The sequence below is a fragment of the Brachyhypopomus gauderio genome, chromosome 4, assembly GCF_052324685.1.
Source record: "Brachyhypopomus gauderio isolate BG-103 chromosome 4, BGAUD_0.2, whole genome shotgun sequence".
NCBI classification, from domain to species: Eukaryota; Metazoa; Chordata; class Actinopteri; order Gymnotiformes; family Hypopomidae; genus Brachyhypopomus; species Brachyhypopomus gauderio.
The window spans coordinates 15168399-15194951 of record NC_135214.1 but is presented as its reverse complement, the minus strand read 5'-3'; the positions used below and the strand labels follow the sequence as shown (position 1 = coordinate 15194951).

General features: G+C 41.6%; 1 protein-coding gene across 1 annotated transcript; it reads right to left on the bottom strand.

The window, feature by feature from the left end:
* Positions 1-654: 654 nt before the first annotated feature.
* On the bottom strand, positions 655-11485 carry LOC143512341 (protein FAM171B-like). The gene is made up of 8 exons (XM_077002531.1): positions 11159-11485; positions 4159-4392; positions 3434-3526; positions 3169-3324; positions 2900-3070; positions 2659-2775; positions 2404-2527; positions 655-1887 (listed from the first exon to the last, which is right to left on the bottom strand). The coding sequence occupies exons 1-8, from the start codon at positions 11469-11471 to the stop codon at positions 678-680; spliced, it is 2418 nt and encodes an 805-aa protein (XP_076858646.1). The 5' UTR covers positions 11472-11485; the 3' UTR covers positions 655-677.
* Between the last annotated feature and the right edge of the window lie 15068 nt (positions 11486-26553).

Sequence of the window (26553 nt, the reverse complement as noted above, 5' to 3'; positions counted from 1 at the left end):
TTTGCAGAAACGAGCTGTAAATTCAGAAAAAAATCTAAGTACAGAACAAATGAAGTGACTAAAAGAGCATGCCCCCCCCAACCTAGTCCATTATCAGTAATCCTGATACTGATAAAACACTCACTGAAGTGAACTTGGAAAGTCTACATAGCCAGGAAATCACACAAAGCGTGAACTGAGGTGAACTGTTTTTGAACAGAGCAGCCTGTTTTTGGTTATGCTCTAAATTCCTATCAAACTTTAAACTACCCAAAAGATTTAAAAAAATTATTTATTTTTTTCATTTCAGTCCACTATAGACAAATCAAACCTATGACATGTTCATCCTTTTTTATTTTTTGACAATCCGATGGTATATAAATAATAATCTACCTTTCATATTTAAATAAATGGTGGTAATAGGGTGAGTAGAGTATTTTTTTTAAAACAATCTTTAGCATTCTGACTTCTCTCATTACGATGGCAAGTGCGACAACAAAAAAGACGGCATGTCTGCTAGGCTTATTTTCACTGGACAGACATTTCATTTCATACTTCACAATATGGCATTAAGCTTTTAACAATAAAAGTATTGAAATGTAATCAGATGGTTTTAGCAATGCCATTTAATCTTTGCCATTTAATCGGTTGATGGATAATGGCAGAATCCATGTCACAAGCGTTTCACCCGCGTGTGTTTAGTGCAGCTTCATACGTGGCCTGTCCTCCTTCGTGTGCCACGTGCTTCGCTGCTTCTCCGCTCTGCCCTCCTTTGGTTTTCGGAGTCTCTGTACTCGAGGGCTGGGCGCACACTCGTGTGGGTCCGCTTCGTGCCTCTCCTCGGGGAGGTTGGGGATGGTCCCGCTGCTGCTGTGGAGGACGCTGCGGAGGGAGAGATCCTCCGTGCTGCAGGCCGCAGTCGCCGCGCTCTCGCTGCTGCTCAGGTCCGCGTCCTCCGCGCAACGCGCCCGGATCGTGCCCCGCGCAGCACGCGCAGAGTGGACCGGTCCCGGTTTCCGGCCGGACCGCCGCTCGTTCAGGTCGACGCCGGAGTCGATGCTGGCGTCGTGGCTGTCGGGGGGGAGGGGGCTCCCGCGGAGGTCCACCACGGAGTGACGCACCTGGGCCGCGGGAGTGCCCTCTAAGGACACGAACCAGGCCCGTGGGTTGGGGAACGGCTTGCTTTTGGACAGCTGGAGCAGGGTCTGCTCCGAGCTCCTCTGGTGAGTGTCACATACGGGGACCATGCCCACAGCTTCATTGAGGGTCTCTGGTACAGATACAGACTCAGACAGACTGTTAAAGCAACTCCAGGCCCCTGGATTGCTGGATAATCCAGGGTCCCCATATGGAGTCTCCCTAATGGCCCATTGCTGGCTGTCAGAGAGCAGTGAAGATTTTGGTAAAGTCTGTATAAAACTGTTATTGCTAGCTGGCTTTTCTATGGTATGATCCTGAATAGCTTTCCGGGTTAGCGGGGCAGACCGGACACCTGACGTGTGCTCTGATGGACTGGAACGCTCTAGCATTTGAAGTATTGCCACAGGCTGGTTATAAACAATTAATCTCTCTGGAAGTAACATGTCTTCTTTCATAGACACAGGCATTGCTATTTTCTTCCTGTTGACAAACACATGAAGATGTGAGTGCTTGGAAGATTCTGGAGCCAACCCACTAATGTCTTCATAGATTTGTAGAGGTGGGTGTTGAATGTCCCCCACACAGGCACTGCACTCCAGTTCGATGTCGGAGTGACGCCTTTGACGTGTGCTTGGATATGCAGCTGAGGGAGAAATCTCTCCATGTGGTTCTGCGTCTCTGAGGGAAGAGTCCCTGTTGTTTGTGCAGGTAGTCTCATCTCTCTTTCCAACTGCTCTTATTGTGAGGCCGATGCGCTCTCTGTCAGACCTGAAATAAGTACAAATAAATGAATAAACATCACTAACCAAATATTTAGCATGTTCACAATGAATGTCTGATTAAATGAGCAGCTTGTGGATGCCGCACCATTATAAATCAATGTCAGAGCACCTTTCTCATAGCTTGGCTGGCCCCTCTGTAAAAGTGCATATATATACTGTATATAACATAAATACATGTTCTAACCTCACTGCATTCTATTAACCTTGCTCCCAGTGGATCTGTGGGTGTTTTCTGCAGAAATTTGTATTATATTGCATCTATTTTGTTTTGCACCTGTTTGAGTTATTTTCATATTTTTTCATATGCACAAATGTGCATAACATCAAAACTGGCTCAGTGTATTCAGGCCTTTATCCTATTTGTATCATTATTATATTGGCATACTTTGATATGCACATCCTGCAGGGCAAGTCTTGCCATTTTGACGTAAAGGAACCATTGTAGCAATAAACACAGGACAGCAGTGGCAGAACAGAGCTGTAACACAGAACAGTGTCTTACCTACAGTAGCATACAACCACAGCAAGCAAACCGACAGCAACCACTAACGTCCCACCTAGTACTGCCATAAGAGAGGCCTCATGGTACGAAATGAAGTCCAGAGTGTTTTCATGCCCCATGTAGCCTAGAAAAAAAAAAAGAGGAAATCTGGTAATTGTGTTTATGGGTTTTCCATAAAGAAGGTAACGGTGGCACACGTCTCTAAAACCACGAGTTATGGAAGTATGAGTGTGAGAGAGGGGCAGTGAGTTCTACCAGAGTCTGAGGGGAACGCCGCAGCCAGCCAGTAACCCAGGTGGGGCGCGATGTACACCCACACCAAACCACGCTGCTCCGTCCGCACCATCCCAAGACCACGGTTCACCCATGCGCCTGCATCCACCCAAAACATGGGCCAAGTGTTATGTAGACATATTTAACTTACGAAAACGCTTCTTCTTTAAGCCGGAGTTTCACGTGTCTGCTGCAACTCTCTTTGATTCTAGGTCCAACCTACCAGTGTTACTGTCAAAGGACCAGGCTGGAACAGCGTCCGGAGGCTGTGATTGGCTGCTTTCATGAAGGGGTAGAGTGATCCGGATTGGTCCCTTCACCTGGACATCTGCTCCGTCATACAGCAACTGCACCATAACTGCTGCAAGTGGCTTTAGCTCAATACTCCTGTACCCTGGGAACACAGCAGACACCCTTAAACACACGAAGACTGTCAAAGGTGCTGCTTAATTGTTCACTTTTAGTCTTGCGCCCAGACCACCAGAATCTTACCAGTCTTGCCGAGGACGATGCCCGTGGTGTAGGAGGAAGAGTGTTTATCAGCAGGAAGCTGAGGTCCAGTCAGGTAGGCTGTTAGGGAGGATATGTTGCTGGTCGGAAATGACAGCAGGGTCCTTGGGAACTGCACATTTGGCTGAGGCACAGCATCTGGTAATGGCCAATGCAAAGAGCCAATCAGAGACAACAGCACTATGACCTTAATGTTGTGTTTAGGTATTTATGGTCAGTCCTGAAACCAACATATGCATTTTCATACCAGAGATTTTTCCTGTTATGAGGACAGAATCTTCAAATAGCCATATGTTTCCTTGGTTTTGTGAGAAAAGTGACAGAGTCACAGAGGAAAATACTGAAAAATAAATATACAAAACAAAAAACATTACCACAGTAATAATGCTGTCAAACGTAAACTCCTCCAATACTGTGCAGCTATATTGACACACCGCTAGGTGGCGACATTCACATTTGTTTGATCAGAAACAGTTATGGGCAGAAGGCAGCCATAGCGTTTCAAGTATTAATATTGTCTGCTGGACTTGACACATAAACCTAACCTTACTTGAATATCCTACCAGTAACAATGTGCAGCACTTCAAATGCTCTGCCACAGTGACTCAGGAGTTAAGTAGTGTAATAATGGTTATAGTGGAGAACATGGGTTGTAGGCCACGTCCTCTCTTGCCTTCAAAAACACAAAGCCATGCAACATTTCTCCAGAGAAAACATAAATCTTCAAATTAAGCACCTCTACTGTTTTGAATGAAAATCACATTTCATATGCTATTTAATATATATATATAAATAAAAATGTGCATAAACTCATTTTAATATGCTGAAATTCTATGATTTTCTCATCTTAAATTATAAAGTTATGGATCAAGTAAACCATTTAAAGATTCTTACAGTTCAAATGTTATACTACAGTCCCACAAAAGATCCCCAGTGATCATTAGCATATCTGTGGCACTTTATACAACTTACGGGGCATCTCCACAGTTCTCCAAGGCAGTGATGAGTGGATGAACCCATCCTGGCGTGCCACTATGGTGAGAGCCCTGCCCTGTATGTATGGGATGCGTAGCAGGGCAGATCCGTCGCTGCTGGTTACGGCAGAGCTGATGAGCGAGTGGTTGGCGAACGTGTCCACGGTCGCTGCGCTCAGGGGCTGATGGCTCATCGCATCTTTCACCTGGACCCTGAGGGTGAATGCCGTCTCTGAAATGACAGAACTGGCATCAGAACAACAGAACTGACCCAATGTTAATTTGGACTTAACTGCTGGGGACTGGCTGAGAGTCGTCCGAGACCGAAAATCTTAGAGCCACCATGTGGCTCATCGGTTATAGTGACAAAACAACTAGCAGAGGGGCAGAACTCTTTTAGTGACAAAACAACTAGCAGAGGGGCAGAACTCTTTCAGGACGTCCACGTCCACGTCCACGTTCTTGCTACGTTTACCTCCCACATGGTTTTGCTAATAAGATCAAGTCAACAGGTGTAATTTCATTTTGAAATCTGTTCAGTGTGCAACCTCCTACCCAAGAAAAAAAACAGCATTAATTTATAAAAACTTCAGTATGCACAGTGCTATAATTGTGCTTGTATACCTTCTTCCCAAATGTAGATAAATATAGTTCCCAAACTATGATGTATGACAGAAATAGTGCATGTTTGAAGGATTGAGAGCATATTTTAACATTAGCACCACAGTTTTTTTGTCTTGCTTTGCCTACAGCAATATCTCTGATCTTTCCCTTTGATGTAGAAAAAAACAGCAGTCCATCGCCCCATGGACCTTACCTCCACTGTGTACTTATGGAAGCCTGTGATATAAGTTCCATAGGAATGTAATTAATTCACCCTGACACCTAAACACAAATCACAACCATCGTGTTAGTCTGATGGGCCACAGGGTTAATCTGGCTTGACCTGAAACCAATATTACTATCCCAATACTGCATTTGGCCAATGGCCTTACCGTTGCACAATATACCCTTAATAAATTCAACACACACTATTAACAATTATTGCACTTTTAATTCTCTCTCTGGTTGGTCACTGTCATGATGCACAGGAGCTCCACGGACTGCAGGTTAGCTAACATGGCTACGGGCCTCTTCAAGTTCATGTGGTGCTTGGTGTAGGACGTCTAATTTCACCTGAGGAAGGGAGAGAGGGGGAGGGGCTGAAACGAGGCTTCTAGGAAACCGTGGCGATCAGAGCCAGGTTTCTGCTGTGAGGTCTTCACAGAGGCCCTCCACCCCGCCAATCCCGCCGCTAACCAGATGGGCTTACGGAAAACAGTCAGCAGGTCCGTCCTATTAGTTTACCGTGACCTGTTCAGACCTCGTACATTTTCAGTGAGTGCTGCTAATGACATTTCAAATTTATTAGAGCACTGACAAGTCGTCTGTAATTTAATTGCAGCGGAGTCCACTGGCCACAGACAGTGGGAGTTTAGCATTCAGTACCACACCATGAAAATGTTATGAAAAATGAAGGGAACAAGCAGGACTGACAACTCCTCCTGTGGAGAAAACGCAGAGTGACAGCAAGACAGCCGACACAGCAGATCTCAAACACAGAGCAGCAACGGCACCTCGGAGACAGATAACGGCCAAAAGAAGCCGTTCACTGGAATGTCTCCTGCTGTCTTTAAAAGGTACTCTAACTCAGAGCATTCAGAACCTGTTCCATTGCCCATAAAATAGCTGCAAAGTGCTGTGAATATAGTATAATAATTACAGAACTGCAGAAAAGAGTGTATGAGAATTTGGAACGTGGCAGCATTAATATCCAAAATCAATGCAAGTGGAGTAGGAGAATAATTCCTGGCAAATTAACTTTTTGCGAACATGACCAAAATCTTGACTATGGAGATTATTATTGATTTTTGTGGATGTTGCATGCAACGCCGCTTTCTTAACGAACCCAGACTGCGAGCAGTAATTCCCTGATGTTTCGAACCTTATCCCATAGGACACTAAAGAACCCACATGATTAATGCTGTTAGAAGCAGCAGTGAGGGTAGATCTCTAAAAAGTGATGCCACAATTGCACAATTTTTAAGCCGTATATGCAACGTACAAACTCATCGTATTTTCTCAAGACCAAGGGAAAACCTAATGTAGTTCAATAAAAAGAACGGTAAAATGACAGACTGCGTTTGCATTTAATTAACCACACGGGACTACAAAGAAATGCAGAATCAATTTCCATATGGAGAGTAGGATGGTGAGTGTTTGCTGAGGAAAATGAACAATTAAATTTTAATAAGGCCTATTATATTGTAATTACTGCTACAAGTAACTAAACCAAATTCAGAGGTAACTGTGCCAATGAAGACTCAGCAGTCCCCCGTGAATCAGACTGGCTTAGGATATGTGGGCCTTTTGCAGTGTTTCAGCCACCCAGAGTTTTGGCCAAAGCAAACACAAGCCGTAAGTTCAAAATTGCAGATAGTCATTGTGGACACTGTCTGTTGCATGGCTATGCGTCCTGAACATGGTCAGGATCCTGAAGATGGATCATGTTTGTGACAACATGGTCAGCCCTATAAACTCCTGATAGAATCTCTGGAAAAACACCAATGTAAGTTATCATCATCTGATATTGTAATTAATAACATAGACAGTAATGACAAAAATATGATATAACCTATGGCCAATCCAAATCAGTCACATTGTTGGTGACCCTTTTACTTACACCCTTTTAATGTCTTGTACCCAAGACGTCGGTCTCGCACGTCTTGTGTCCGAAAGCATAATGTTGGTCAAGGATATTTAGACATGTCACACAGTCATGAAAATCATAAGTATGCTTCATAGTCACTCATGGTCTTTTAAACTTAATTCACACAGGAGACACTTTAACTGCTTGACAGTCAGCCTATTAAATCTGGCTAGGGATGGATGATGACAGTGTCATAACCTATAAGATCTATAACTATGCTTTCTACCACAGGACTCCTTCGACACCTGCAGAGACAGCCGTATTTATTGGCCACTGTGGAGAAGACCGCTAGACGTGAATGGTGAGGTTCATGTGCAGCGCATGAGCTCTTATTTCCAGTGTCTCCTTCATTTGTGCAGTTGTGGCCAACAAACGCTACTCTAGCAGCAGAATGTGTGGTGTCAGCTGCACTGGGCGACCCGGGGTGGTCCCGAGGCCCACCCTGAGGCAGGTATTGCTGACGGTGTTGAAATGCAGCCTCTTTCACTGTTTGGGCTTTGAACAGTTATGGTGCATTTCAACTACTGGCCACTCCTGACCTTGGGGTGGCCCAACAGAGCCGTCCGTGCTCACAGCTGCTTTTAACGTGATTGTATTTAAAAGCTTATCAGCCCATGTGACCGCCTGAGTGAATGAGGAGAGAGGCTCATCGTTTCCTTATTACATTATCACTGAATTTTCCTGTTCTTACACTCCAGAAGAAATAATGCCTCCAACCCTCAACCAAGGAATCGTAGAGGCAAGTGTATATAAGCACTGAAAGGACAAGGGACTACAACATGAAACTGAACATCGGTGTTACTGTGTGTCTGTTGTCACTGGCCTACTGTCACAGACTACTGATAATGCTTTGCTTAATCAGGAACAATGCTAAATTCTCAGGCTAAAACGTATTTTTCAGTGACGGTTAAATTCAGGCAAATCTGGCCAACCTTAATTCTCATGAAGCATTTAATGCAACTCATATTATTTCTGCTCTCAAAAATCTATTTCCACTCTAGGTAGAACCAGTTTTAGACTGAGGTATTGGTTTTCAGTTTCCTGTGGCTTTCGATTCATTTTTGAAAACCCAATCATACAGCATCACTTTCTGCATTGCAGATGGTAGTACTGCATAACGTAATTCGAACTCTTCCAGTCTTCAGGGTGCAGTCAGAAGACTGACTGTGAGGCTGGCGCCAGGCTGACTAACAGTACTCTTTCCCCCGACTTAATTTATGAATTATATGAGTGAGAAAATTGGCCCAGCAAATACTAAAATGCAAGTCTTTATTTATACTGGAGATAAAGGTCAAATGGGTTGGCACTACATTTGGCATGGTTAGATATAACGTTAATATGGATATAGACAATGAGTGTGAGTGAGACTCTGGTGTGTACAAATACCTGGCTAATGGATACACATACATTTAAAGAAGTAGGTGAAAAAATGTTCCACTGAACAATGGAGTTTGGTTAAGTGAAGAAAGCCAGTTCTCCATTGCAGGGATAGGGGATCCTTAGGTGATCTTGGATCAGTTTGGTGGTTTTTTCCTGTTTGAACACACACCTGATAGACATTTGGACCTGCTCTACTGTTAGGCACTGGTAACGTGAACTGGATGAAAAGCAAAAAAGAAATAAATCGAAGCAGCATTGGGCAGTGTTGAGCTGTGGTACTGCAGGACTGGGTTAGTCTGGCCTTCCCTGTTCTGAGTACATCATCATATTGTGGTTCTGTAAGTCCATATTCTCTTAGAGCCCAGATGAACCTTCCCAGAAGAACCCTCCCCATGAGAGCAGAGATTTCAATATATCAATAGATTCAAAATAATCTTATCTCTATATTTGATCAACACCAAAAAGGAACTAAATCTTATCTGCCCAAACCGTTAGGACAAATGACTTATTTGACATCTATTGACATTTTGTAGTATTATAGGATTTATGCAGTCAGTAGTGTTTTATAGAAACTATACCTCATTATACCTCATTTACACAACCTCTGTGCTGAGGAGAAAAACATGTCCTGTTCTGTAACATACACAGACTGAGTTAAATTAACTCAACCTTCACAATTCTTACTATTCAATAGCTAAAACTTGTAGTAATATGGTAGCAAATGAGTGTAGATTACACTATTTACACCAAGACATTAGTTCTGTCCTCCTTGTTACTTGATAAGACCTTGATAGTATTCCTCTTTTATAAAACCGTTAGTAGTCGAGCACAGACCTTTCCTCCTTTTGAAGCACTCGCAATCTGAAGGCTTGCCCCACTCTTGCACATAGAAGCACATTCCCACATGGCATGAATAAATCATTAGCATGAGCCGGAGAGGATCACAATTACATCGCAGGCATGAAGCAGCACACATACACACAGGTCCTGGGGGGAGGTGGAGATGTCAGTGGAAATGGAAGCTGAGCTCCACGCAGAGGAAAGGAGACCTTGGGGGTCGAGGAGCTTGTATGATTCTACAGTCACAGGAACATGGCTGTCTCATGTCTCATGTATAAACTGTAAATTTATAGATCTTTAACACATTAGAATATGTGGAGCTAATACAGAAATACAGAGCTACAAGATGAAATATAGGAGGAAAATTTGCAAGCGTCTTTTGTTTTTTGTTTTTGTTTTTTTTACCTGAAGCATTTCGAGAGACAGACTGAGGTCTGAGGCACTTCTGTGTTGTTATTTATTTATATTTTAGCGTTCCTTCAATAGTCTTAGCAATAGTACTTTACAACACCATACGCACTGCATGGCTCTAATGACTCCATCCTGGAAACAAGGTCTAGGACAGTGTTCAAATCAAGAGGACACTAGGACCTGTGGCATGCTTCACAAACACAGCTAACCATGTACTGTGGGATTATCTTTGGTTGGTTTAAACGCTGTGTCCTGCTAGACTGCAGGGGATAGACGGTCTCCTTGGTCTGTAACTAAATCTGAGGATTCACTTAAAGCCAGTCTAGCAGGTCTAAGTGATTAACTGATTGAGAAGCTGTGGGCCATTGCTGGCATGTGTAAAATCCAACCCAAAGAAATGAGGGTGTTGAATCCAGTACACTCCTGTATGAGGGCCGACAGACCGCTTGGGTCATTATTAGAAACGTTAGGTTATTAGCATTCAGTAGTAACATCACCGTTTGAGGGGAATGTTAACCCTCCTTTTCCACCTTGCAAGCACACCATTAGTTAAAATGCATTTTAAAACAGGGATGAATCCATGACTCGTCTCTCAATGTCTTTCTGAAGAATTATCACGATGGTCTTCCAGATCTTCCAGGCAATGTACCTGGGGCTTGTAGTCCAGCAACGAACACATGCGACCTGCACGTTACTGGCAGGTGCAACAGAGCACAAAAGCATGGGTTGTCTATTCTGTTGTAGTAGACTGCACTTAAAGGGTATTAGAGATTTTCATAAGCTGCGCTGCTTGGCTTGGTGGGCAACAGCAGATGGACAAGGGAACAGTAGGGAGCTGTTTAGCAGATCTGAGCTCAGAGCATTACAGGAGCGGACCATTGCATCGAGCTGTTTCCTGTATCAGGGAACATTTCGTCTTAGCAATGCACTGGGATCAAGTCCAGATTGCTGATGCAGTTATGCAATACGCAGGCTTCATACTGACTTATAATGATCAGGAGTAATCAATGGCTTTATGAAGTACACAATAAAGGATAGCAAAGCTGTTCAAGAAATTATATATGTGCCGCAGGCCCATATATCAAGACCTCAAGTTCATTTAGTCAAGTTCAGATTACTAAACAGTTGATTGTTTCCAAAAATGTATTCTCTCTCTTATGTATACCATGCAAGTATCTAACAGCACTTAACACGTGTAGCAGTACAGCTATGTTTAGTCCAAAGTTGTGTTTCTTCCACCATGTCATCTGTACTGGAAAAATAAACTACATGGGGATGTGTGTGTGGATGTGTGTATGCCTATAATGTGTATATGTGTTTCTGCAGTTGTTTGGACTACAAAGATGTACAGTTCTAAATAAAGCTGACGTTTAGAAATAATCGCTGAGAGAGATTGTAGTAGACTGTACTTCTCTGTACTTCTGTGGACTACTAATGACATCATCGCCTGCAGTTGTAAACAAACAGAAACCCCTTTAGAACCCCAGGGTTCAAATACACTTACACCCCAACACCATATTTGCAAAATTTACTACGATGGCGCCCTATTAATCCAGTTAATCTCCTTCAGACCACAGCGGGCGCAGAACGCAGACACACATTACAGCGTGAAACATACCTGCCTTGACGAACAACCCTCCGTCCCTCTGTGGATGCTGATGGTATACCACCTGGTTTAATGTGTCATCTGGAGCAACAACGCTTGTACGAACGAACTCGTGAACATTGTGTCCCGCGGTGACACGTTTATGGACGACGTCTGTACTCTTCACCCCATTCTTACTGAATATTAATAAAGTTAATATTAGTAATATAAACAAGATCTCGGATAATTTGGACATGGCGAAAGAAAACGGGAAAAGGGAGACATCACCATGAGAACGTAACATTAACCGACAAGATTTCTTCCTTGAACTCCTTGAATTCTCCATTTGCCTGCAACGGAGTGACAATGAATTAAACTCTGCCTTTGGTTTATGAAGAGTTCGAGGGTGGGATTATGCGAGTAAAAGTAATATCTACCGCCATCTTCTGGTCAATCCCAGAAACTGCATCTGAAGAAAACAATTTAAAATTTAATAATAATTAAGTAGTATGGAATAATAATATAAGTAGTATGGAAATTTAAATAGGTCACACGAATGAATGCTTCTATATATTTCACCTATAGCACATTTGGCAATACATGCATAGTAATTATAAATAGTAATTTGTCAAACATTTGGCATCACTACTACTACTTCTGTCTCCACAGTTATTAGCAGTTTTTATATTGATACCTTACTATGTGAATTTAATTATACTTTAGAAAGGGGAAGCATCGGTCTTGATGGCTGTGTTTCAAACAATGACACAGTTTAAACCAGACTTAGTCCAGGCCGGGAACAGCAAGCTAACGTTTCCAAATGGTTGTGAGTAAAAAATATTTGTCTTGTGAAGACCAGTGATATCTTCTAGAATATCTTATTCGCTCTTCAAATTCAGAATGTAATATTGAATAATTGCCTGATACACAAGCCAACATGTGACAAAGACACTTCATATTCAAACACTGTACGCAGTGCACAACAGTTTTTAAGTGCTATTTAAACACTGTTCTATGAACGTAACTGAATAAGTCGACAAAAGTCTTCATGTTACATCTTAACATCTAGACTACATCTTAAATATGTATGGAAAATGAGTATTCAACACACCAACCCACACAAATATTGTAACGTTACAAAAAATGGGAGAAATGTATATAGAGTAATGCGCAGAAATAATAGAGCAGCAATTAGCTAAGCATTTGGATCACCAAGGTGCAACACCGTTTCAAGTCACTAGAGGGCAACATTGTAACATTTCACCTACCAGTTCCCTTAAAATGTGGTTGTTCAAATAGAGTCGTATTCAGCTGCAGTATGATTTATTACAAATCACGACATGCTGTGCTTTGTCAGCCATATTTCACCCATAAAGGTGTTTTTGAGTCCATTATAAAGAGATGAGCAAGCAGGAAAGGCCCGCTAGCTCAAGAGGATTGTGTCCAGTGATGTTTCTGAAGTTTTTTCTTTGTCGCTGCACCTGCAAAAATATGCAATAACACGATTCATCTTTTAAGACATAGAAGACGTCATGTAGGGTCTTAGAAATGTAATAAATATGGGATATAATGCTTTTTTTAACCTTCCTTTGGTTTTGTTTTAGGAAAAGGACCATTTTCAGTGTTTTTTACAATACGATTATGTATGCAATATGTGAAACAGGAACTCAAATGACACATTCTGTACATATGCAGGCAATCCTATTATATCGTTTCAGCCTTATTTCCTTTGTTTTGGGAAACAATTGCACAGGATCTCCATAAAAGGTCAGCCGTAGGTGTTACAGAATGAAAAATTTAGTTGACAACATACTAACAAAGCCAGAAATCAGAAAAAGGTGAAAATAGTCAGTAGTGTGAGATGAGAAGCATGTTCCAGGTGATTAACAGGCTTCTTACTAGCTGATTCATAAAACCATCTGTGCCCCTAAAGTTGGAGTCAGCAAAGCAACAATATCAAACTGCTTTACAGAGTATGACAGAGACACATTCTGGTCCTTCATGCAACTGCTGGGAAGATTATGAAATAATTTTGATGTATAAAAAATAAACTGAAAAAAATGCAAAAGCGTTATGAATTTAATGAATATTGCAACATAATGACAGTAGTTATCTCTATTGCTCTAAAATGACTGTTTAGTAAGAAGATGCTTAGAGGAGCCCTCTTAGCCTACAGAGCTCAGTGCACTCAACAGCTCAACAGTCAGCTCAGAAGGCAGTTATCATTAGTCTTATAGCCCACATTTGCATTTCATTTTGTCACTTTTCCCCCAAAATTAATGCTTATTAGCCATCTATGTTATAGTCTATTTTTTTTACTCTAGTTTTATGACCTCTGAAAAAATCTCCCAACTTTACCCAAAAAAGTCATCACTGAATGAAAGCTGGTGGGAAACCAATTAACAATATCTAATTAGCATAATGCTATTGGCCCCTATTAACTGTCAACGTTAGCAAATAGTGCAGAATATGAGCCATTAACAATATTAACATTTTTCAGTGAAGTATTCCTTTAGGCCAAGCAGCCAACAAAATCATACCACTGAGACTCATGTCATCCGTCACCGCTTGGATTTTAGTTCAGACACACAAGACATCTCCTGTATCTCTTTCCTCAAGACTCATGTATCAGCTTGCATTGAATAACAATGTTTGATACGCTTGATCAGATTTACATTTTATGAATAAAAAGGCATCATCTGTAATCTGAGGAAGAAGAATCTACTGGAATCAGCCTGCAGACCAATTCAGATCCTAATGTTAAAGAATGGTTAAGGCAAACTTATATAACATGAAAAGCAAAGTGTCAAATCCACCTGTAATGATGGTGCCACCACTTTTGTACCTGACGAAAGGAGTTTTCCCTGCAGGTCTTTCCCATTAGCACTTCACATGATCTAACGGGACTTCACGTGATCTAACGGGACTTCGAGCCCGCTTGACTCCATGTGACATGCAGGCGTTTGGAGCGCCTTCGGGGAGATTCTGCAATTTGTCCCTCTTCCAGCAATCTGTCCATCGTCCGCCTCTGATTTCCATGCAGATCTGGCTGGAGAGCAGCAACCTGCCAGATGCTTCTGGCACTTTCTGCACGTGATGACGAGGCATAACAGGCTGTAATCCAACTGCTGATGCCACTATGCGTTATTAATGGGAGACATCGCCGTGGTGGCATGCACAATTTATGACCAATTATGTGGAGTGCCATGCTGTGCAGTTCTCTAAATGCTGACAGTGTTGTACACGTGAAGCGTATAGTGACACTCTCATCACAGAGTGATAGGGGTCATGTTCTCAGCACTCTGCGTTCATTTTCTCATAGACTGGGGACCTCGAGACCTGAGCCCAATGGCATTGCCTGGAGGACACAAACTACGTTTAGATATCTGGGAATGACAAATGCAGTTTACTTCACACTAGTAGAGTCAGACCTTGCCTGGCAACAAAGTCAATAACATTTACCGAACGTGAAATAGAACAGCCAAGCATTCTGCTTCTTTTTTTAACTTTCCTTACTTTACCCTCATTTAATGGACTTTAAATGTATGTGTGATTTCACTGCTAAGGAAATTAATTTAGTCCATTTCAGGAACCTCAGGTTGAAGAGAAGCGGCAGGATGCAGAATTAGGTTAGACTGGATAGAGGAGGCAAAGACACAAAAGGTGATGAGAGACATCAGAAGTTCACGCCATGCCTCTCTACAGTTTGTTAGATTAGCAAGCAAAATGCACCTGAATTTTTAGGATGTATACGTTACAAAACAATATTAGAAATTAGAGACCTACTACTACAATTAGAGAACTACTCTTACATTGTTATTTTACGTTATATGTGATTATGTGATTACAGTGTTATTACAATATTTTACTACAATATGTTACTACATTGTTAAAATAGTATTATTAATGTGTGTAATTACAGTGGTAACAGTGTTATTACAATGTGTAATAACATGTAAGTACATAGATAGTACATATGAATTACAATGTGTAATTACATAGTTATAGCTATAATACTAGCTATAATATAGTACTACCAATTACTATGTGTACTATTATAATATGTTTTGATGATCCAAACCAATGCTTTATTACAGCAAAAAAGTGTTATTGAAAAAGACACTTTAATGCAATTTTTATTAATTTATTTATAAATAAATGTGCAGTTCAGGACCATGGACAGTTATACAACTTTGTATAACTACACCATTGGATAAGTTGTGATATGGGCTTGAGCCAGTATTTTTCCAATCAAAAGTCAGCATCATCATCATCATCATCATATGCATTATGTGTAGCATTCATAATGTACCTGAACTCATAACAATGATATTTTTATATGATTTTAAACAATAAAATCTGGTTTAAAGTATAATGCTTATTTAATGGTTGGAAAAGTTTTACATTTTTACATGTTCCCTCTTCGTCTCCTCTTCTTAAGCAAGAATACTGACTTCAGGCCACCTCAACCACTACGACTAAAGTTGTAGTTATCAGACATCCCACTATGTTTTTACTAAAACAGAAATGACAGACAACTCAAATTCTGGTACAACATTGTCTTAACACAGCACGCTGACCATTTGGTGATGGGAAGAGTTGGACTAGCCGTCCAAAAATAATGCAGATTAGAACTCAATAAAACTGTGCAATAAGTGATAATTGCTTTGAGGCAAAAATCTATTTTCTCTTCCATGTGTCAGTCAATGCTTATAGCTGAACAAAGAAATGCAGACTCAAAGCAGATCCTGCCGGTACTGCCTGTTATTCAGAGCAGCTGTACACAAGTTCTGATAAACAAATTACAAAAATGAATTCGCATTAAAACATGATTGCCTTGTTGCAGGCCATATGCTGAGTCCTAATTGCAGTTATTAGTGGTGGGCTGGTTTGGAGCTTCGGCGTGGGTGTGTAGCCTTTGTGTCTCCAGACCGTACCTTTCACACTTTAGTGGTCCTAATGATTTACTGCAGGGTGTGATGAATCCGTCCGCCTCCCAATGTTAATGAGTTGACATCTTTGAAATCGTAAATGGTTATATCTGTGAGCCCCACTGAGCCCAAGCTAAAAATATATTTGAGCAAAAATGAAGTGAGAGATTTCTGCCAGTAGACACAAAACAAAACTTGCCATAGTGTAGACAAATAGTGAAAATCTGTAAATACAAGTGCTCAAAATATGGTGTCCCACTTATAATTTTACAGGATAAGCTGAAAATGTAATCAGTAATGGCATATACAAAAAAAAAACAACTGAATCTTTGACTGAATTTAGCGTGGTGTGTATGGACAAGGAAGGTCAGCGCTGTGTTTGTGGGTGTATACTCTAGGCTAATAGACTACGTTTCTCCATCAGTAGTGTTCAAATAACATTAATGAGTAAAGGGTAATTGTTTAGTTGAATTGTCTAGTGGGATTTTAAGTTAGTTTAAAAGTTCTGGAAGGCATAAACAAATAAAGTCCTAGCAGGCAAGTCTAGAAATCAATGTTCTTTATGTTTCCTAGAAATCTATCCTTTGAAATGCAAAACCCATCATTTTCTGTGCAGCTTCTGTTTACACTGAGCACACCAGCATCCATCAAATCAGGGGATACAGTTGCCAGGCAGATTAAACTGGACACATGCCTTTTGAAAGAAAAGTCTGAACAAATGAATGTACAGAATCTGTGTGATGAATGTACAGAATCAGAATAATTTTTTTCATTATTTATCCAAGAGGTGGCTATGAAGAGATGTGCTGTGTGCATTAGTGCCTTTACTTATTCAAGGATGGAACAGAAATAAGCATTAACAAGCATTAATTAATGTTAATTCATTTTTGTTTTCCTGGGATGATGTATTAAACAGAGAATCATAAAATAGATGTTTAAACTGTAACACTTCAGTGATGGAGATCTGGGAATCTAATGTAGATTTATGGAATCAGACAGAAGTGTTCATGCATGGTAGGAACCGTGTAATGAAGGGAGGTTTCCAGTGGAATACTAAAAGCCGCTGCAACCAAGCTAACCCAACTGTACCATGGCATGGTTTAATTCTTGACATTTTGCAGAAGGTTAAAACCCATTTTTGGCCAAAACTGAAGCAGAGGATGTTCTCCAGAACAAGCATGAACTTCAGTCTTGCTGGCAGAGCAGTGATAGAGCATTAGAACCCCACACCTATAGACAGTATTAGAAAGCTCTGGTCAGGGTCAAAAGCTGGTGGTAGTGGGGAGAAGGTTACTTGGTCAGGATACACTAAAATGTCAGGTGAGTAGGGGTTACTGCTTGTAACTGTTTCTTACTGTTTTTGCCAAGGTCATTTGAATGTGTGTGTCTGAATTACCTCGAAGGTGGTGATGGTGTGTTGTAGTCAAAATTGTTTCTAGGTGCAACGTGTGAGTTTGTGTTCTCTAGGAAACATGTTAAAACATAGACAGTGCAATGCACTGTGGATACATTGCAAAAAAGTACTTCAAAAGAAAAGATTAAAAGCTTTAAATAGCTTTACATTTAAATAAGAGGTTGAGAGGAAGTTATGTAATTTAGCTTGGCATAAAAAGGGTGTATAATTAAAAAAAGAACAGCATTACACTTTATCATGTTACATTGCAAAAGCTTGTGAATAGCCATTGTAAAGAGGTTAGGGATGGTTAGGGTTCAGCACGGGGGCTCTGACTGAGCTGAACAGGCCTCTTTCTTAAGCCTGTGGTGTTGTCTGCTACTTTATTCCTGCTATAACTGTCATAACAGTTTACAGTTTGAAGGTCGTGCTGCAGGGTCACCAACACTGCAGTAAAAAAAACCTGAGAGAATTATAAAAAGTGGAAGACACATCTTAGCTCACACCCGCTAATTTCTTTTGAGTTCTCAGACAGGGACCGAGACTTTGGTGTTCACATTAACATGTGTAAGAGCTGATAACGGGACAACTAGCCACGGGGAGCCTTTCCTTGCCCATTGTAAGAACAGGCAACTCTCTCTGGCTGTACGAAACAACTTGGTTCACTGTGATTAATTCCTCCCAGCATGGTGCGTGCCCTGTTTCAGTGAGATACAGCCACTCTGCATGAGTATGTGAGAGGAAGAGCAGGAGAGTCTTCATCTCCCTCCCAGCTGGGGACAGACTCGCAGCTTGCAATGTCATTATAGCGCTTAGAATTTGTTTGCAAGGTTTGTGTGATGATGAAAGCGCAGAGGGGGAGGAAAGGGAGGAAGGGTCCAGCAGCTCCACGCTAACTCAACGCCTGTTTAGCTCTGCGCTAACTCAACGCCTGTTCAGCTCCATGCTAACTCAATGAATGTTCAGCTCCACACTAACTTAATGCCTGTTCAGCTCCACGCTAACTCAAAACCTGTTCAGCTCCATGCTAACTCAATGAATGTTCAGCTCCACACTAACTCAATGCCTGTTCAGCTCCACGCTAACTCAACACCAGTTCAGCTCCACGCTAACTCAATGAATGTTCAGCTCCATGCTAACTCAATGCCTGTTCAGCTCCACGCTGACTCAACGCCTGTTCAGCTACTACACCCCACAATTAACCAAAACAAACCTGATTGAATTTCAACTTTGCTAAATGCAAAAATAAATAGGTGCTCAAAGACAATTTGGGAAAAATGATTAAGACATGAGAGAAGATCAATGAACTCCTCTAAATAGATGGCAAGTTTGATTTTCTTTTAAAATGAGAACAATTATGAATGTAGCTGTGACAATGGGTGCGAGGCGAAGGACGAGACACAGATCCTTGCTTTAGCAGACGTCACGTTTATTTACTACAACTATTGCGCAAGACAGCGCACGTAAAACATGGAACACTCACACTGAAACGTGTAGACTTAGACAACGACGAGCACAAGACACTGCGCGAACGCACATTAAATAGACAGACCACATCAACCCCACGTGATGACGAGACGAGCCACAGGTGAGACGGATAATGACAAGACGCACCCGCACCCACGGAGCTACACTGACGCAGACGAATAGACGCAGACAACGTTAACACACGCCCCAAAGGAAGGGTTCGGGGACCGTAACGTGACAGTAGTTATATACCAATGTCTTATGTTTCAGGGAATGAAAAAATATTCAGTGTATAGTGTTCATATAGATCTCTTCCTGGTGGATGAATTTCAAGGATAAATATTTATATATTTTATAAAATAATTTACTTCTCTCTTCCTTTCAGCAGTAATAGAAAAATTTTTTCACAAAGAATAACAGAATAACACCTCATTGTCATGTTAAGACCAAATTGTTTAAAGGGAGAAATTAAAATAATCCTGCCACTTTACATTACATCCTGGCTTTGTCTGTTTAATTGTATTCATTAGCACGTAAGAAAAATGTTGACCCTTGATGTTATTTGATAAATACAAGGTCAGCTTGTGTTATATGTCAGTCCAGTACAAAGAGTTTCCACTGTGCTTTGAGCCTAAAAGGTGTGTAATAGGTGATCCTATTATCCGAAGGGCAATAGGCTAAATTAATCGAACTGAAGATGTCCTTGCTATTGATTTTCTTAAAGCACCGATTCAGAGGGATTTAGAGCAGAGCAAGTGCTTGTTGAGCCAAAACATGGTGCAGGGGAAGACAAACCGATTTACAAACCAATTTACCAAACAGGCCAGCTTTACTAAAGTGCCCAGCAAAACCAGCTGAAATCTAATTGAGGTTTTAAGCAATACAACCGTCTATTAACACAGTGTGTATGTGTGTGTGAGTGTGTATGCTTCAAATTTAATTATTGCCTCCTACAGTCTTTCCCTAAGCAGACATATCTCATTTTCCTTTTTCATCACCTGGTCTTCACACAACAATAACAGGTAATTGTGACACCTCATGGTGTAGGAATACATATGGGTAATCTCACTGAAGCCCACAATATACTTCAGTGCTTCTCCTTCAGGCGTTTTAAGTTCAACTCTGATTTACAAGGCACACGACACACCGTTGCACTTCAACAAGATGCAGCGGATGTAATGTTTGTCCCAGAGAGACAGAGAGAACCACCTTGACCCCCACTCTGTGGATTAGCGTCTGAAGAGGGCGCTGTGTGGCAGGCAGAGTCCTTCCACTAGCAAGCAGAACGAGCTCTTGAACCTTCCAAATCTTTCAGTTGCTTGTGCCTCAGAAAGGAAAGATGGGAAGAAAGGAAAGCAAGAAAAGATCAAGGTTTTTATCCCTGCCCTTTGTTCACCAGGGTGTGCATGTGAGTAAAACAGCTCAATTGATGGAGTGCTTATGACATCGATGTTGTTTGTAGATTCAAAGAACATCAAGAAAAGAAATGATCTAGGACATACAGGTTGATTCAATCAGGTAATGCATCACAGGGGATTGAATAGTGACGTGAAAATACCTACACGAACCAATATGGGGGCATAAATACAGGGCTATATAACATTACGCTATGTGAAGAGCCAACAATTGCCGCAATTCGGGAAGAGGAGGAGTTCAGAACCGTCGTCCCTGAACTCCTCGCGTCTCGCCAGACAACCGCAACATCTGCTTAGTTATTTCCAATTCCAAGGATGTGAGAAAAATGGCACATTACAGATATGTTGCTGTAATACGGCAATTGAGGCGGTTTGGTTAGTTTAAGGTTTAAAGTAGTGCAAACTGTCTTCTGTGGCTGAGCTTTGCAACTCTGGGGGAAAAAGCTGTTAGGATGTCTGGGTTGTGCTGGTTCTGATGGCCCTGAATTTTCCACCTAGATGGTACTGGCTGGAGGGAGTGATTTCCAGGATGTGAGGGCCAGTTGTTATTTTGTCAGTGAAAACCTGCTGTTGTATATGTCCTGAAGCAATACCACAATGATGTCCTGAAGCAAACAACAGCACAGGACAAGGTGGAACACAACAAAGAACACTTCAGGACACTTCACACTGCTGGCTGCATTCAGCAGGGAACAAGGGAGTATATATACAAGCAAGGGGAAAAAAGGAACCGCTGAACCTGATAAATTATGGGATGTGATCAATTTGCTGGTGAGGGATTAAGGGGTGGAGACACAGAGGAGTAAGGAACCAAAACAAAAATAAAACTAGACAGAAGGCGGAACTGGTAGGGCAAGCTGTGACACTCATCTTCTTCTTCCTGTCTTTCTCTGTGTCCCTCTTCCCCCACTCCATAATGAACTGCCCAGATTTGATCTTTGATAATCAATACTCCATCTAGAATGACTGTGACTTTTATGGTATAGTCTAATATATTCCTAAGTCTGTGCAACCTGAGGGACAAAGTAAAATCATATAGCTGTTCAGTTTAAAAGACTTGCACGATTTATTACAAACACCATCATATAAGACTGTGCATGGAAACAAAATTATTATATGTGGCAAATGCTGTAGTAGGAAATCTGGCCAGTTTAATCAAGATGGAAGTGACAGCACAAGTCTCCCTTGGTGAAGAATGTAGAGCCTCTTTTTGTAAACGTGAATGTTCCTGAATGTAATGACTGAGAAATCAATAGATGCTGCTTGGTGGTTCCTAAATGAACTTACCTTAGCTGAAACCCATTGGCAGATGCATGGTGTAACTGAGTCATGTCGAGAGCAGTTCATCTTCTCATTAATCTCATTTCAGAGTTGGGAACGCTCGTGTAATGAGCGGATGTAGTGTCAGCACGCGCTTACTTGACAAAGCCTTAATCGATCAGAGCATCCGTCATTATGTTGAACATCAGTTGTTTTGTTTTCAACTCGGAAGTATAGGGCAGCACCACCCACCATTATCTTAAAAAAAACCTCCATAGTCACCGTAGCGACCAGCTGTCATGGCACCATCACAATGCATCATAATCCTCGCAATCAAGTCACTTTATCATTATCGGCTGCGACGCGGCCAAAAACAATGAGGGGTAAAAAGGACCATAAAATTCAAAGGAAAGGAATGCTTGGAAGAAGACTCAATGTTAGTGCACGTCCCCACACACCAGGGAGTGTTACCAGAACAGACGTGACATGGTCTTGTGAGGACCTAGTTTGCATGCAGCAAATGTGGGAGCATCAAGCAGTCGAGTGTCCAGGATTGTGGACATGCGTTCCGTGTTCCGTTTAAATGTGCGTGTCACTAAGAGCAGCCGTATCGTTTGGTGCTCCACCTGTAATTGTGGCACTTGTGATGCACATACTGTCTCGTTGATGCTTTGCTCAAAGGACCATGGGGATCTAGAGGCAAACTCTTTGTTAATCAGCTAAATGTGTAACGCGGGGTGTACAGACCGGTACACACGCGTAAGAAAACGAAGGGAGAATAGAACCCAAATGCCGTTAGGAACAAATAGGGAGAAGTGCTTATCACATAGACACGCGCGAACAAACAGAAAACACAACAGAATACCACTCCGCATACACTCAGAAGTAAAACGAAACTCACCAGGACGCGGAAAACTCAACGCGTAGAAATGCAATACTAAAACCGTGAAGACACGGTAGGAAAATAAAGGTAACTGAAAGAACGCGGAAAAAGTCAACGCGTAAAACGAACTAAGGAACCCAGGGGAAGTGGCTGGCCAGAGGCGTACGCCGCAACAAAACAAAAACCCTTCCCAAAAACAAAAGAGTAACTGACAGGAAGAGATAAGGTTGGTGGAAAACTTGAGATGGGCCAGACGTGGCGCAGGAGGTAGGAATAAGTAAAGGTAAAAGATAGAGACAAGAGAGGGCTAGAAAAAGCAAGAGTAAGGTGGCGAGACACCTTAGGAGCGAGACAAGAGAGAGAAGGCTGAGTACGAGACGGCATGAGACCAAAACGAATCAGCAATGATCTGTCTCCAAACGCTTCCTTATGAAGCCATGGCAACAGGTGAGACAGATCATTGCTGATTGCGCTGCTGGAGTCTAGGACTGGTTCGGGTGCCCCTAGCGGACGTGGACGGCACGGCATCCGAGCCAGCCCTGACAAAATGTCGACCCAAAGCTTCACAATGGTGCCTCGAAGGAGGGGCATAAGAAAGTCCTTCAACATCTCTGGTAACGAGCGTGTTAATTACAAAATGAAGACATCAAAGTTTAAGAGACGCTGGGAGTTTTTCACTCACTTGCTGACTTGCTTTTGCATTTCTGGATTAAATACGTTGCCCTTGCCCATGGCTACGGTGATTATACATGTTGTAGTCAAGATGAGCTGATGACTGTGGTTGCTAGGTACAAGCAGCTTCCTGTTCAGTGCCGGGCACAGAGAGCCTTGGGCCAGGTGCTCACTGGTAAGATAAGGTGCTGGAGCTTTAACAACGACACTGTAAAATGGGGACAGGAAGTGTGGACACCTAATCTATTATTCACAACTAATAGCTCAGTATAAGTATAAGCTAAAGTAAAAACACAAAAAAGTTTTTGCTGTAAATGTCACAGTAATGCTGTAGCAGGTCTGCTCATTTTCTTCTTATACACCATTCCAGAATAATGAGGGTTAAAAGCAAAGTGGGTGGCAGGGTTGTCAGAGGATCAAAGGTGTTGTCCATCACTCTGATCTTAGCATGTTCTTTCCAGGTGGATCAAACCCAGCTCCTCATCGAGCTCTGTGTCGGTCTGATGGCCATGCTTAGAGAATGGTCACAAAGAAAAGGTCATACTGTTGTAGCTACTGTACTCCATACTCAAGGGATCACTGAGGCAGAACACCCATGAGAATAATGCACGGAGCCTTGCTCTCGAACCACTGGAGGAGATGGAAAGATGTTTTCTCCTGCTTATTGATCCAGAACGTGTTAGGGGAAAAGAAATGGTTTAGGAAATGAAATAGGGAGGAGGATGGTTGTGTATGCAGGTTGAGCTGAGTGAACTGTGCTAAAACTGCATCTTTTCACAGTGCAAAATCACGCGTTGGCATATGGCTAATTACATATAGTAAACAATCTTAAAATAAACAAAACAAGCCCTTTTAATTTTCGGTTATACATATTTCTTAAATATAGCCTCAGTGAGCTTCATAGAATCTCAATAAGTCTTGGTTTAAATAGAACAAAGAAAGAAATTATGGATGTCACCAAAGGTTCAACCCATTAACAGACCACGCCTAAAATATAGCTTGTAAAAGAGCAGAAGGAGAAACGTTTTTTTTTCTCCATAGGCTCAGAAAATGTCTCCCTCTCTGCTGCAATGACACCATTATTTTAATTAGGCATGTACAAAAGGGATTCCAGTTTAATGCTGGATTGTAGGTTCAAATAAGGCAGAAGGGTACAAAGGAAGCAGACTATGCTGTTGCCTGTTGTCTTATTACAAGCTATAATGCTCTAATATAAATTGGTTATAAATTGGTGAATTCATTCACCACACAGTACAAATGTTGCATGTACATTCATGTCCCATTAAGCCATACATTTGTTCTTCTTCTTACTCTGTGGACCAAGGATTCTATTTGGATCCACAGTGCCAGAATTGAGAAATGAGAGACTGAAAATTCTGGATTTTCAAACCCATTTCACGACAGGTCAGCAAAGGTTTTGTTTATGTCCAATACACTCGAATTTTAACTCATTAGGACTTTGATTAATGAGAGTCACTTTAAGAGTATGTCATTGTTTATCTACTTTAATTGGTTAGATGAGTGGCAGAATACTCAAATCACGAATATAATTACATAACAAATCAATTTACAGTATGTCACAGCTGAGAAAATCGGATGCCTACTGTCTGATCAGCAAAATGCTTCAATTTGTTTTAACAACCAATTTTTTTAAAGAACCATTGACAACTATTGACAAAGAACTGCTGGCCTGTGCATAAAGCAAACACCTCCTCCCAGATGCAGGATAACAGCATGTCTGCTTTGGTCCGATTAAGCCATATTGAGAAAAAAAAAGCAAAGGAAACCAAGAAGAGGTACGTATTCCTGTGTTTTTCATCAAATGACTACCTGTGCCATCTAAACAAATAGCACATGTTGGCCTCAAAGGCAGAGGCTTGGGAGACCTTGTGAAGTACGCTTCTGTGAGGGTGGCCGTGATCCTGCAATGTGAACAGAGCTTTAGATGTCGTCGCATTGGTTCCTCTAATCACCAACAGTTCTCTCCCCTTCTGAAGCCCTCTCCATGGATACCACAGTCACACATGCCACTAGAGATTCTGTCTTATCATGCCATGTTGATCAATCAAAGCCTCAAATGACACGAAGTCTTGCTTACACATTGTTAAGTGAGGACCCCATATGGAAAAGACATGACACTGATGCAATAAGATGGTTCAGCATAAATAATTAATAAGGAAGGTGAGGAATTCGGTACATTTTACATGTTAAGTTATCAATACATGTCATGGTGAAATATCAAATGTAAAGGGACCATTGTACAACATTCTGAGTAAAACAAGAGATCATAATTCAGAAGGTGAAATTAGTGTCTACACCTGTAACATCAAAAGCTTAAAACAAAAGCCACAGCAATTTAACAACATGTAAAATCATGATTGCACTAACAATATTTTCAAAAACAATGTGAGGACGATATATCGATCTTATCTTTTCATGAATGAACATGACATCCCCTTGTAAGTGTGTGTGTGTTTGGGGGGGGGGGGGGGGGGGGGGGGGTGAGGTTATTTAAATAATGCCTATGACAGCAGAAGCACACACAGTTATGCTGAGTAGTTTCTACCTATAATTACACAAACAAATCTGCCTTGTATGTCTATATATTCAGAGCTTGTAGATAAAATCAATTTATTACTGATTTATTTTCAATAATAAATAATAAAGCCCAGGACCAAACCAGGAAGCACATCCTCTACTCATAATCAAATTGAACTGAAAACATCAGTCCCCCCAAAGCACAAAACAAACTCAGTGATTACAGATCAAACCCAAACTGACAACTTGCAAAGTTGAGCTTTTCACAAAGTATAATACTTTGGATTAGGAATATCGGGGGAAAATTCCTTTGACGTCCTGAATGAAAAAATATATAAAAATGTTACAGTTTATCCACCATTTTCAGTGCATGATCTGCTCGCCTTCAGCAAATACTAATATCTAGACAGATTCTGTGTTCCACTCTACTTTACTACAGCTCATCAGAATTCTGCATGAGCCAGAACATGACGACAAGTCACCGTATGGTTAACGCCGCTTGCCAGCGAGATGCCTTGGTCACGGCGCCCTTAGCCATGCAACAGACACTTCTCCAGAAGTCTGCTCTTAGAGTCACATTACCCTGATCAAATTCAAAGCCAGCCTCCTCTAAACCGCTGTTGGAGTGCAGCACGGCCAGCTAACTCCTTGGAACACAGCCATGAGTGAAAAAGTTCCTTCTGTCAGCCTGCTCGCAGGGAGCTGAGGCTGACTTGATTTTTCAGTTGGCGCTACTAATGTTATTAATCAGATAATGAGACAAGCAGTCAGGCAATAAGACAGCCAGTCAGTGGCAGCAGGTAGAGGTGAATTACTGCGCTCACATGCTCTATAACACCATGTTTCAGCATCGTGCTGCGCACATATTG

Excerpts from the sequence above, each read along its gene's own strand:
- LOC143512341 (XM_077002531.1), bottom strand. The coding sequence starts at position 11,471 with ATGGAGAATTCAAGGAGTTCAAGGAAGAAATCTTGTCGGTTAATGTTA. Across the intron at positions 3,325-3,433 it reads CATAACAGGAAAAATCTCTG|ATGCTGTGCCTCAGCCAAAT; the intron begins GTATGAAAATGC and ends GGCCATTACCAG. Across the intron at positions 2,528-2,658 it reads GGCGTTCCCCTCAGACTCTG|GCTACATGGGGCATGAAAAC; the intron begins GTAGAACTCACT and ends TTTTTTTTCTAG.